The 12,371-nt window shown below is 49.1% G+C and overlaps 1 protein-coding gene across 1 annotated transcript in view; it reads left to right on the top strand.

Moving 5' to 3' along the window:
• LOC144488175 (uncharacterized) overlaps positions 1 to 12,371 on the top strand; it is a gene marked incomplete at its 3' end in the record, with an annotated part of 87,167 nt that overhangs the window by 52,722 nt on the left and 22,074 nt on the right. The window contains exons 17-23 of the mRNA XM_078206198.1: positions 127 to 220; positions 4,326 to 4,405; positions 5,002 to 5,087; positions 5,820 to 5,910; positions 7,218 to 7,317; positions 11,053 to 11,138; positions 11,744 to 11,837. Of these exons, the coding sequence (XP_078062324.1) occupies positions 127 to 220; positions 4,326 to 4,405; positions 5,002 to 5,087; positions 5,820 to 5,910; positions 7,218 to 7,317; positions 11,053 to 11,138; positions 11,744 to 11,837 (631 nt within the window). The remainder of the gene's footprint in view (positions 1 to 126; positions 221 to 4,325; positions 4,406 to 5,001; positions 5,088 to 5,819; positions 5,911 to 7,217; positions 7,318 to 11,052; positions 11,139 to 11,743; positions 11,838 to 12,371) is intronic.

Raw genomic sequence — 12,371 nt, 5'->3', positions numbered from 1 at the left:
AGTGGACAGTCGGGTGAACTGGTGGCTACCTTTGGAATCTCTCTTCAGTGAAGAATCAGCAGTTTCAGGAAAGGTGCAGAGCAAACTTCCGAAACAAAGTGAAATATTCCCATTTGTGTTTTGCAGGAAGGGCAAGTCATGTGTGAAGAGAAACAGTGTCAGACCAACTGCAAAAATCCTGCCCCACCTCAATATGGGACCTGCTGCCCCCTTTGTGTTGGTGAGATCTGTATTCATTTAGATGCATCCAATGAAGAAGATCTGGTACAATGGAAACCTACAATACTTCTTCTCCACATTCACGCATTCATTTAATCACTCGTACTCGCCAACACTCACTTATTCACACAATCATACACTCTTACTCTCACACTCAATCATCCACTCACTCTCTTTCATTCACTCTCTCACATGCTCAATCACATTCTCTTTCACTTATATTCTCACGCTCGATCACACTCTCTCTCACACTCGATCACACTCTCAACAACAAATTATTTATATAGCATATTTAACATAGTAAAACATTCTGAGGTGTTTCACGCAAGAACCATAACACAAAACCTGACACCGACCAACGCAAGGCGACATTAGGGCAAATGGTCTAAAGCTTGGTCACAGAGGGAGCATCCTAAAGGAGGAAAGGGAGCGCAACAGGAGGAGAGATTTAAGAAGAGGATTACAGAGTTTAGGGCCTAGGCAGCTAAAGGTATGGTCACCAACGGTGGAGCAGTCCAATGCAGGGATAGTCAAGAGGCCAGAATTAGAGGAGCGCAGATATCTCGAAGGACTGCGGCGCTGGAGGAGATTAGAGAGATGGAGAGGGGTGAGGCTATGGAGGAATTTGAAAACAAGGATGAGAATTGTAAAATCGAGGCATTGCTTAATCATGAGCTTATGTAGGTCAGCAGGCATAGGAGCGATGGGTGAATGGGACTGGGTATGAATAAGGACATAGACACCTCGGGTAGAATGTGAAAAGTCAGCCACGAATGTGTTGGAATAGTCACATCTCCATATAACAAAACAATGGATGAGGGATTCAGCAGCTGATTAACTGACGCAGGCTTGAGGTAAATAGTGTTACATAGATAGTAATAGGTGGTCTTCTTGTTGGCACAAGTATCTAGTCAAAGAGGTGCCTCGGGGTCAAAAAGACACCAAGGTTGCAAACTGTGTTTCAGCCTCAGACAGTTGCTTGAGAGAGGGACGGAGTCTGTCGTTACGAAACACAATTTGTAGCAATAACCGAAGACAATGAATTTTACAACCTCATCGCGCCTGTTTTGTGGCAGGAAAATGTCGTAAAATTGGGCGTGATGCGACTAGCGGGAATGGCGCCCGTTTTTGCGCTCATTCCCGTTTTACGAGAAAAAAAATTTGGCACGATTGGGAGCCCCCCCAAAATGGGCAAAATGTCAATTTGCATTTTTTGCATTCATCACAATGTCATTGGCGAGCTTCACTACCAATTGTCCCAACTCACCCGCCTTAACCACCTCGTTCGCTGCAGCCGGTTTGGTCAGGAAAACACCCCCTCTATAAAACCAAAAGAGAAAATGCTGGAAAATCTCAGCAGGTCTGGCAGCATCTGTAAGGAGCGAAAACAGCTGACGTTTCAAATCCAGATGACCCTTTGTCAGCTTTGATTCACCTTATGTGGCCTACCACGATGTCTGTGTCTCCCAGGATATACATCAGAGGTGGAGGTGGCCAGCTGCCTACCGGGCCCCGTGGCCTGTGATGCCCTTGGTGATCGTCCTCTGGAGGGCCTGGACCTTGAGGCCCCTGGCCGGCTTCCCTCAGGGACGTATCCATGACATCCTCTTCATCCTGCTGCCCTGAAATGCCCCAGTGTCAGGAAGGGGGCAGTCAGTAGGTGTAGCCACAGCTGCAGTCTCCTGGTTGGAAGGCCCTGGCATGGGCTCGAGCCCTTCCTCCTCCCTCAGGGTTCCTGTGGGTCCCTGGATCACTCCATGGGATGGCGGTGCTTCTGCAATGAGTTCCTGAAGCTCCAGCATCACCAGGCCTTGCCAATCCTGGAAGACCACCTGCACTCTTGCCGTGGTGGTCGAACTCTCTGCGATGGCCCTCTGAGTCGGGCCAGAGGGGCCACAGTCTGCAGCCTCTTAGCCATGACCCTCTGTGACTAGGCCACATTCTCAAAGGCTGCTGTCATAGCCCGTTATGCCTCAGCTTTGTCCCGCTGGGTCTCCTGCAAGCTCTCGAGCCTCTAAGCCGGAGAATCTTGAGAAGCCTGTTGAGCTATGGCCACAGCTATGACTCGGCTGTGGCCCTCTGGGACTCCGCTGCGACTTGGACATCGCTTGGAACCTGCCACTCATGATGAGGATTTCCTGCCCCAGGCTTTCCACCGCAGACATCACCCTTGCAGTGTCGGCCTGGGAACCAGGCAAGACACGCCTGGTCTGCCTGAAAGCTTTAGGAATCCTCTCAACAGCCCCGCAGTTGGTCCAGTGTTGTTGTCAGTCCCTCCTGCATTCCCTGGCTCTGATGCTGCATCTCCAGCTGGTTTGCGTGAGTCCTCGCCTCGAGCAGGCCCCCGCGTGCTTGAGGCCTCGGACGTTCCCTCCCCCACCCGATGTGCATCAGCGCCCCACAGAGTGACCCAGATGCCTTGCCACTAACTGCACCCACCAATCTGAGAGTCTCTGGGATGGTGAGTTGTGTGGTGGAAGTTGACGCAAAACTGGTGCCGGCCTCAGCGGTCCCTTCATCCAACGAGTCTTCCAAGCTGTCAGGGGCGGGATGAGTAGGAGCAGCAGTGGGAGTCATGATGCCACAAGGCCCAGGCGCATCGGGGTCCCTTCCTGAAACACAGGACACGAGGCTAAGTGCAAGGGAGGGAGAGGAATCTGGGCTGCATGCAACTTAACTTGAGATTTCTCCAAGTGGAGAATTGGCAGGTGCTCACTTCTACGCTCCAGCCCAACCATGCTGTCGCCAATGGTCCGCAGACCCTCCTTTCCCGCAAGCCCCAGTGCCCACTCCTCAAAGCGGGTGAGGACCCTGATCTCAGGCACACCATCTCTGTCTTCGCCCTGTCCTGGCGATTATGGGTATTCTCCTATGGGGTCAGAAGGAGCCATGTAAAATCTGATGGCACGGGTGCTTCAGGGTTTCAGGGGGTGGCCCTCAGAGGGCAAGGGTTGTGATACTCTTGGGTGGGAGATGGGAGGTGCTTGGGGGTCACGTGCTGAAAGCATGCAGGGTGCTGGGGGTGGGGTGGGGGTCTGGTGGTCATTTAGGGGGAAGATGCTAGAAGAGGTAAAACACTCACCTTTGCTGCCCAGATGAGGTCATTCAGTTTCTTATGGCACTGCTTCCTGGTTCCCCTGGCCAGTGCCCTGGCACTAATGCATGCTGCCACTGCCTCCCAGATTGCTTTTCCATCCCTTCCTCTGGGAAGGCGTCCTGCGGGGGGGAAGAGGGTAGCCCATCTTGCCTCCACTGCCTCCACTAACCTGGTCAAATCAGCATCAGAAAATCGGGGGTTGTCTTCCTCAAGGCCATCTTCCTGCACTGCCTGCCTGTCTCTCCATCCTTGGGGTTTTTATAGCGCTCTCCCTTGTTAGGGCAGATCAGCTGCAGGCGAGTCACTCGTCCATGAGAGCATTCCAGTGAGTTTAATGCAGTTTGTCTTGTTACCATGGAGGGGAAGCCAAGTCAGCACTTGCAGGTGTGCTGATGGAGGGGAGTGGGATTTATGCTTGTGATGATCGTGGGGGCAGGGGGGAGAGAGGGTCATGTCAGTCAGCCACTGGGGCCATGGGGGTGATAAAGGGGCCATATGAAAGGGGGTCTGGTGTGGGATGTGGGGGGGTAAGGGGGTCAGTAATGTTGGGGAGCAGTCTCCAATGTCTGTGGGAGGGAGGGGGAGGCTATATCTGGCGGGGGGAGGGGTTCTGTCAGCATAGCTGGGGGGTTTTCCGCTTTTCCTGTGCATGCGCAGTTTGCGGCTCCGATCTGAGCTGCAGGCTCTCTGGTGAATTAGGCCTCGCCCGCTGCCTTTAACAGCGAGAAACTGTCGAGACCATATTTTTTAAGACAAGTGCATAACATTGGGAGTGAAAACCCGCCCAAAAAATGGATCAGCAACTCTCCCGTTTTCACGCTAGAAAAAGTCTCATAAAATTCTGCCCAATGACTTTGGTTGTCACAATATTTAAGGAGCAATTTTCTCAGTCTCCAGCAATCAGACTCTGCTCCTCCGCCCCTGTCACTCACACTTACTCAGACTCGGACACAGGCCCTTGAGAATTCAGAAATGCTGTGAGTAATTCCCTAGCTCTCACTCTCTGCAGATTGTTCTATCGATGGACAGGAATATCTGAGTGGAGAGAAGGTGTCCACTGGAGATCCATGTGCAGATTGCAGATGTCTGGTAAGAGATTTCCTTATGAAACAAGCCTAGCACTCTGCCTTCATTGCCTCTTTAATCACTGTTACAATCTGCTCTTCATACTGCTTCAGATGAGGGACACGAGCATTATGGAATGTAATACAGGTACAGCATGGGTTAGATACAGAACAAAACTCTCTCCATACTGATTTATCAAAAAATCACCATCCTAAGAGATGGTGAGGAGGGCTAGGGTGCCGTGGGGAGGGCGGGGGTGCCGTGGGGGAGGGCGGGGGTGCCGTGGGGGAGGGCGGGGGTGCCGTGGGGGAGGGCGGGGGTGCCGTGGGGGAGGGCGGGGGTGCCGTGGGGGAGGGCGGGGGTGCCATGGGGAGGGCTGGGGTGCCGTGGGGAGGGCGGGGGTGCCGTGGGGAGGGCGGGGGGCTCCATGGGGAGGGTGGGACCTCCGTAGGGAGGGTGGGGGTGCTGTGGGGAGGGAGGGAGGGTGTGCTGTGGGGAGGGAGGGAGGGAGGGGGTGCTGTGGGGAGGGAGGGAGGGAGGGGTGCTGTGGGGAGGGAGGGAGGGTGGGGGTGCTGTGGGACATACTCAGCATTGTTTTATGTTTCCTGTTTTTTCTCTAGGATGGAGTTATTCGCTGCAAGCCAGTGAACTGTCAGCCTGTGGCCTGTAAAGATCCCGTGCAGGAAACAGGGGAATGCTGCCTCAGGTATTCAACTCAATCCCCGCACCGTCCTCATGGAGGGGCCCTGCTCTCAAGGTCTGGGTTTTTAGAGGAAGCTCAGTACCACACCCGGTGTAATCCGGGTCCGTGTGTGAATCAGTACCACACCCGGTGTAATCCAGGTCTGCGTGTAAAACAGTACCACACCCGGTGTAATCCAGGTCTGCGTGTGAAACAGTACCACACCCAGTGTAAACCGGGTCAATGTGTGCATCAGTACCACACCCGGTGTAATCCGGTTGTGTGTGCGTCAGTACCACACCCGGTGTAATCCGGGTCCGTGTGTGTGTCAGTACCACACCCGGTGTAATCCGGGTCTGTATGTGTGTCAGTACCACACCCAGTGTAATCCGGTTGTGTGTGTGAATCAGTACTACACCTGGTGTAATCCGGTTGTGTGTGTGAATCAGTACCACACCCGGTGTAATCCGGGTCTGTGTGTGAATCAGTACCACACCCGGTGTAATCCGGGTCTGTGTGTGAATCAGTACCACACCCAGTGTAATCCGGGTCCGTGTGTGTGTCAGTACCACACCCGGTGTAATCCGGGTCCGTGTGTGTGTCAGTACCACACCCAGTGTAATCCGGGTCTGTGTGTGCATCAGTACCACACCCAGTGTAGTTGTTGTGTCTGGTAGGTGTATCCTGTTGGTGAGTTAGAGATGGTTCAGTACAGTTGTGGACAGTGAGCTATGACCTGTTTGTCTTGCCTGATAGGTGTGAGCAGTGTGAGTACCAGTCTCAGACTTTCAATGATGGGCAGATCTTCATTCCTCAGTCCAATCCCTGTATGAGGTGTCATTGTCAGGTGAGTACAGGAAACCATGCACTATCTGACCGTCTTGCCTGAATCCCACAGAAAACGCACAAATAATGGGGAAATATCACAGGGAAGGAATTGCCCATATAATGTGGGCCCAGCTCCCCTCCAACCACACCCTGCCTCCCCTCCTTCCCCCCTCTCCTACATTCTCCCTTCTTCCTCCAATGCCACTCCTCCCCTCCACTTCACCCTATCTCCCATCCTCCACACCAGCTCTTCTATCCTCCCATTCCTCCCATCCACCATCCCCCACACCATTCCAACCCTCTTCCACACTTCACCTCCACCTTTCCCTCCCGCTGCTCCCTTCCTTCCCCCTCCTCCATGCCACCACTTGGCGAGATGGAGTTAATCGACAGTGTTCCCTGTTTGGCCAGCCACATTCTGATTTATTTCTGGTTACCCACCACTCTCACAAACCCCTCTCAATGGAAAGGTCACAGATAGGAAAGTCAACTGATGTTGGAGGCTTGAAGTCTGAAACAATCTGATCACCAACTGTTGTAATTCTGCGCTCCCTCAGTTTGTGTATTGCTGTGATGTGGTTCTGCGGTCTCTCGGTTTGTGTGTTCCTGTGTTGTGGTTCTGCGCTCCCTCGGTTTGTGTGTTCCTGTGTTGTGGTTCTGCGCTCCCTCAGTTTGTGTGTTCCTGTGTTGTGGTTCTGCACTCCCTCAGTTTGTGTGTTCCTGTGTTGTGGTTCTGCGCTCCCTCAGTTTGTGTGCTCCTGTGTTGTGGTTCTGCGTTTCCTCAGTTTGTGTTCCTGTGTTCTGCGCTCCCTCAGTTTGTGTGTTCCTGTGTTGTGGTTCTGTGTTCCCTCAGTTTGTGTGCTCCTCTGTTGTGGTTCTGTGTTCCCTCAGTTTGTGTGTTTCTGTGTTGTGATTCTGCGCTCTCTCGGTTTGTGTGTTCCTGTGTTGTGGTTCTGCGCTCTCTCGGTTTGTGTGTTCCTGTGTTGTGGTTCTGCGGTCTCTCGGTTTGTGTGTTCCTGTGTTGTGGTTCTGCGCTCTCTCGGTTTGTGTGTTCCTGTGTTGTGGTTATGCGGTCTCTCGGTTTGTGTATTGCTGAGTTTGGGTTCTGGGGGGGTGCTGCTAGGTTGGACTGGGGATGAATGAGATTTAAGTTTGTCGTAACAAGTGTTGATGATATTATCAGAACCATCCTGCGGTCTTCTGATCTTTGATTGCACCTTTTGGGTGTAATAGGGGCACAGATGGACATTGTCTGCTCCAACTCAAGAGTATGGATTGTTGCATCTGCTCTGCTATTGATGGTATTGCTATTCTCTTACCTGATAGGCTGGCAATGTATCATGTGACCGAATGGATCAGAATTGCCCACCTGTTCGCTGTAGTCATCCGGCCAATCTGGTTGGACAGTGCTGCCCATCATGCGACAGTAAGTAACCATGGTAACCTGGGGGTTTCATGCTGGTGGACTTACTCTATGGATAGAAGAATCTGTAATAAATCTTTAGAACATGCACCTAACTAATCAACAATGCAAAAAAAATCAAAACCCCCAAACCAACACCCACTGAAACAACCCCAAATCCCCCAAACCGACTCCCACTGAAACCCCAAAACCCCCAAACCGACTCCCACTGAAACCCCAAAACCCCCAAACCGACTCCCACTGAAACCCCAAAACCGACTCCCACTGAAACACCAAAATCCCCAAACCGACTCCCACTGAAACCCCAAAACCCCCAAACTGACTCCCACTGAAACCCCCAAACCGACTCCGACCGAAACCCCAAAACCCCCAAAGCGACTTCCACTGAAACCCCCAAAGCGACTCCCACTGAAACCCCAAAACCCCCAAACCGACTCCCACAGAAACCCCCAAACTGACTCCCACTGAAACCCCAAAACCCACAAACCGACTCCCACAGAAACCCCCAAACTGACTCCCACTGAAACCCCAAAAACCACAAACCGACTCCCACTGAAACCCCCAAACCAACTCCCACTGAAACCCCCAAACCAACTCTCACTGAAACCCCCAAACTGACTCCCACTGAAACCTCAAAACCTCCAAACTGACTCCCATTGGAACCCCAAAACCTCCAAACTGACTCCCACTGAAACCCCAAAACCCCCAAACCGACTCCCACTGAAACCCCAAAAACCACAAACCGACTCCCACTGAAACCCCCAAACCAACTCCCACTGAAACCCCCAAACCAACTCCCACTGAAACTCCCAAACCGACTCCCACTGAAACCCCAAAACCGACTCCTACTGAAACAACCCTAAACACACATGAGCAGATTGCTATCATTCAACCACCATTTTTCTGCAGTTTAACAAAATCTGCTTCATGTCAGTACTGGAAACCTTGTCATGCTGTATACAAAACAGACTTTGTTGCTGTTTATGATGAGGGTTCATCTCAGAGTAGCTTTTAGCTTTGTCCTCTATCTTGCATGCCTTCTGAAGAACGGTTGAAAACCGTGTTCCTTTTATATACCATATTTTGCCAAGATCAAAAGTACATGAAACAGATCAGATCTCTTAATATGTTCATTCTCAAATCCTTTGAAGACTAACTTCTAAACAGTTGTGGTTGTTTATTCAAAGCTGCTTCCCTTGAACAAGATTTTCTAACCTAACTTTTCTCCAACCTCTGAAGAACAGACTTTATCAACCATTAACTTTCTGTACTAATTGATCCATCTGCCTATGTGTATTATCCTGGCCCTTAAAGTTTTGATCTGTTGTGGCTGACATAATCACAGCCATGTGTTTTTTTCAAATGAGCACTTGAAGGCAAGTTGTACATTAACGTCACTAAGTCAGATTTGACTTGTTCACATAGGAAAACACATAGCTCGAAGATACAAAGAGGTTTGTCTTATTGACCCTTAACTCTCAAGGTGTCTAACAAGCAACTCATCAGGATGTCCAACGCAGACCCACTGAGACAATAATGAGCAACTTAAGTAAAAAGGGCAGTTGGAGTTGTAGAATCGAATAGGAATTAGGATTGGTTAGTAATATAAACTGGCGAGTTTGCAGAATCGAGCAACCATTCCATGATCTTCAAAATTCTTGTCATCTGGATGTTTCTCCACAGTACACTGCAAGTACTTGCAAACATGATACTTTTTATCTATGACAGAATATTCAGTAGATTTTATCTTTATAGCCTCAGCCTATTTAGAGTTAAATTGCTCACTGCAAGCAGTTTCTGTGGGGCATAAGTTGCTGTGTCACATTAACATGATGCAGTTGTTTTCTGCTAATGCCCTGGATGGAGAAGCCATATCATTCAAAGCATTTGGAACAGGTCAATAGGTTTCCCTAAAGGAGTAAATGCTTTGAGGCAATTTCCCATATTAAAGCACAAATGTAACTATAGCAGTGTAACTTTCACAGTTACGCACTGTTGACTTTGATAATATCCCACCACAAATGACATTAAAGCCGCCTCTCTGTCAACTTCCTGAGGGGTTGAGCAAATTGGGTCTCTATTCTCTGGGGTTTAGAGAATTTGCATTTTTAAAAATTCTTTCATGGAATGTGGGCATCGCTGGATAGACCAGCATTTATTGCCCTTGAGAAGGCGGTGGTGAGTTGGCTTCTGAAACCGCTGTAGTCCATGTGGTGTAGGTACACCCGCAGTGCTGTTAGGGTTAAGTATCTCATTGAAACATTCAAGATTATGAAGAGTCCTGACAGAGTAGATAGGCACCTCGAGGTTGTTCCCCCTGGCTGCAGAATCTAGAACAAGGGAGTGCCATTTCAGGACCAGGAGCCTATAATAACTTTAACAAGGCCCGAGATGTGGATCTCTTAGATTAAGGCAGTAATGACCTATCCAATCAGGGAGTCTTGCATGTGTATATAATGCACTCCAGATTTATACTCTGTACGAGGAAGTAGCTGTCAGAGTGTTGCCGACTATATAAATAAATCTAAATTCAATGCCAGCCTCAGGAGTTATTTCAGAGCCGATCATTTAGGACTGAGATGAGGAGAAATTTCTTCACTCAGAGGCTTGTGAATCTTTGGAATTCCGTTCCCCAGAGAGCTCAGGATGCTCCTTCATTGAATATGGTATAGACAAATATTGCTGTCTCGGGGAGTCAAAGGATGGGCTGCAGGAGTTGAATTAGAGTTGAAGCCTGGAATCAGCCATGATCATATTGAATGGTGGAGCGGATTCAATGAACCGTATGATCTTCACCTGCTCCAATTTTGTATGTCCGTATTACACTTCAGAATTGACTAGGAAGCATTCTGGAATATCCTGAGATTGAGCAAGGTACTATGGAAATGGAAGACCTTTTTATTATTTTCTATACAACTGCTACCAAGTTTCAAAGATTATTTTGATATTGAAGGAGAAACATCGATGATGTTTTGAGGAGATCAGTATAAAATTTGTAAATAAACAAATACTGTTGATTTACTTGTTGATTGTTAAGCAAAAATGATCTGGCTTAGTCCCTGAGCTGAGTCTGAACTGTCTCTTCACTCACCCACTAAAGGCAGGAGGATGTTGTGATGACATGCGACTTATTCCAGTCAGTCAGGGTACAGGGGTAGGGGCTCTCTGTTGAATCCCTGGCTCGCATTGTTGGGAAGACAGTGGCATAATGCTATTGTCACTGGACTAGTGATCCAGAGACACCGGGTAATGCTCTGGGGACCAGGGTTTGAATCCCACCATGGCAGATGGTGAAATTTGGATTCAATAACAAACCAAATTAAAAGTCTAATGATGACCATGAAACCATTGTTGATTGTCGTAAAAACCCATCTGGTTCACTGATGTCGTTTAGACAATCTGCCATTCCTACCTGATTTGGCTTATATGTGACCCACAACAAACTTTAACTTCCCTCTGAAACAACCTGGCGAGCCACTCAGTTCAAATGCAATAAATGCTGACCCAGCCAGTGACACCTACATCCAATGAATTTTTTTTAAAAACCTCAATATCAGGCAAGTGAATTCTCACACTGAACCATGACAGACCTGCTTTTGGAATTGTCGGGAATGTTAAACCTGAGATTATCTCAGTGATACAACATAAAATCCAAAATAAAACTCAGCTGATACAACACTTGCGTAGAAATGTTTTGCAGCAATATTGTACCATGATCAGATGTGTTTTCCCATTCAGTGTGCGAGTACGAGAGTATCCTCATTGGCAATGGCCGCACGTTTCACCCCACTTTTGGTGGACCCTGCATTCAGTGTACCTGCTCAGTGAGTACATGATCTTGTGCAATTATTCTGTGTTTCTTTATGCGGTAGTGTACAGATATCTACAAGGGCAAAAGTGTATTCTTGCTTCCTCACAGATAGGGATGTATTCATACTCTGCACCTCAACATTGTAAAGGTAAAGTCGCCATAGTCCCAGATGACCATAGGCTGCTCTGCCCTTTGAAGGGGAGAGCTGACTTGTGGTGATTTAACCTGATGAATAACCTCAGCTGGTACAGGAATTGAACCTGCACTGTTGGTGTCACTCTGTATTACGAACCAGCGTACTGAGCTAAACTGACTCTCCAGAAGTGTTGTACTGTCAGAGTGACAGTACTGGGGGAGAGCTGCACTGTCAGAGTGAAGGTACTCAGGGATGCTATTTTATTAGAAGGGTTGAACTGAGGGAGCACAACACATTCAGAGGGGTTAGTACTGAGGGAGGAAGAATTCCAGAGAATGTATCTTGCTGGCTAGAGGAACAAGTAAAGGGAGTGGAGCTTGCAAAGAGGTCAGGTGGGGAGAAGGGGTTTTGGTGGCTGGAGGTGATTGTTGAGATAATGACACAAACATTCTGATACTGTGTCTGAAATGTTTGCTCCTTAGAATGGAAATGTACGGTGTCAGGAGGAAATCTGTCGTCCACTGACCTGCAGTAACTCATTCCAAGATCCAGGCCAGTGCTGCCCCACGTGTAAAGGTATGTGAGCCTTTCAATCAGTCTTTGAATTGATGGCTTAAACTGCAAGAGTAAGAAAATCCAATCCCAACTCCTCACCACTCTACCATGTCCCTGACCCCAACTTTGTCCTCGATCCCCATATCTTTGACTCTGCTCTCCTGCCCCCTCGCAGTGACCCTCCTCCATGTCCCCACCAATCCCCCCATATCCTTGATCCTGTCCCTGTGTCCCTTCCCCGTCCCTTGCATGTCCCCAAAACCAATTCTTCCTTTCCCCTGAAATCCCCCACGTGTCCCAATTATTTTCAATGCGTTGATTTGAGGGGAATGACCCTTTTATTCTCAGTTTCCAAGTTCACACCGATTTGAAGGGCACCCAGAAGGGACAAGGATGAGGCCTGGGCACCAGCTGGTCCTCAGCACTCATGACCGGATGGGACAAGACATCACCCAGGAATCCAGTCTGAGAACGCAGCAATTTGATCTCTGAATTCAGACATTCAGAGATTGTCGAACTTGGTTCAGGCATAGTTCACAAGCTGAAGTCTACCTA

The sequence above is a fragment of the Mustelus asterias genome, unplaced genomic scaffold, assembly GCF_964213995.1.
Source record: "Mustelus asterias unplaced genomic scaffold, sMusAst1.hap1.1 HAP1_SCAFFOLD_1352, whole genome shotgun sequence".
NCBI classification, from domain to species: domain Eukaryota; kingdom Metazoa; phylum Chordata; class Chondrichthyes; order Carcharhiniformes; family Triakidae; genus Mustelus; species Mustelus asterias.
The sequence above is the reverse complement of the archived record's forward strand: the minus strand, read 5'-3'. Positions and strand labels throughout refer to the sequence as shown.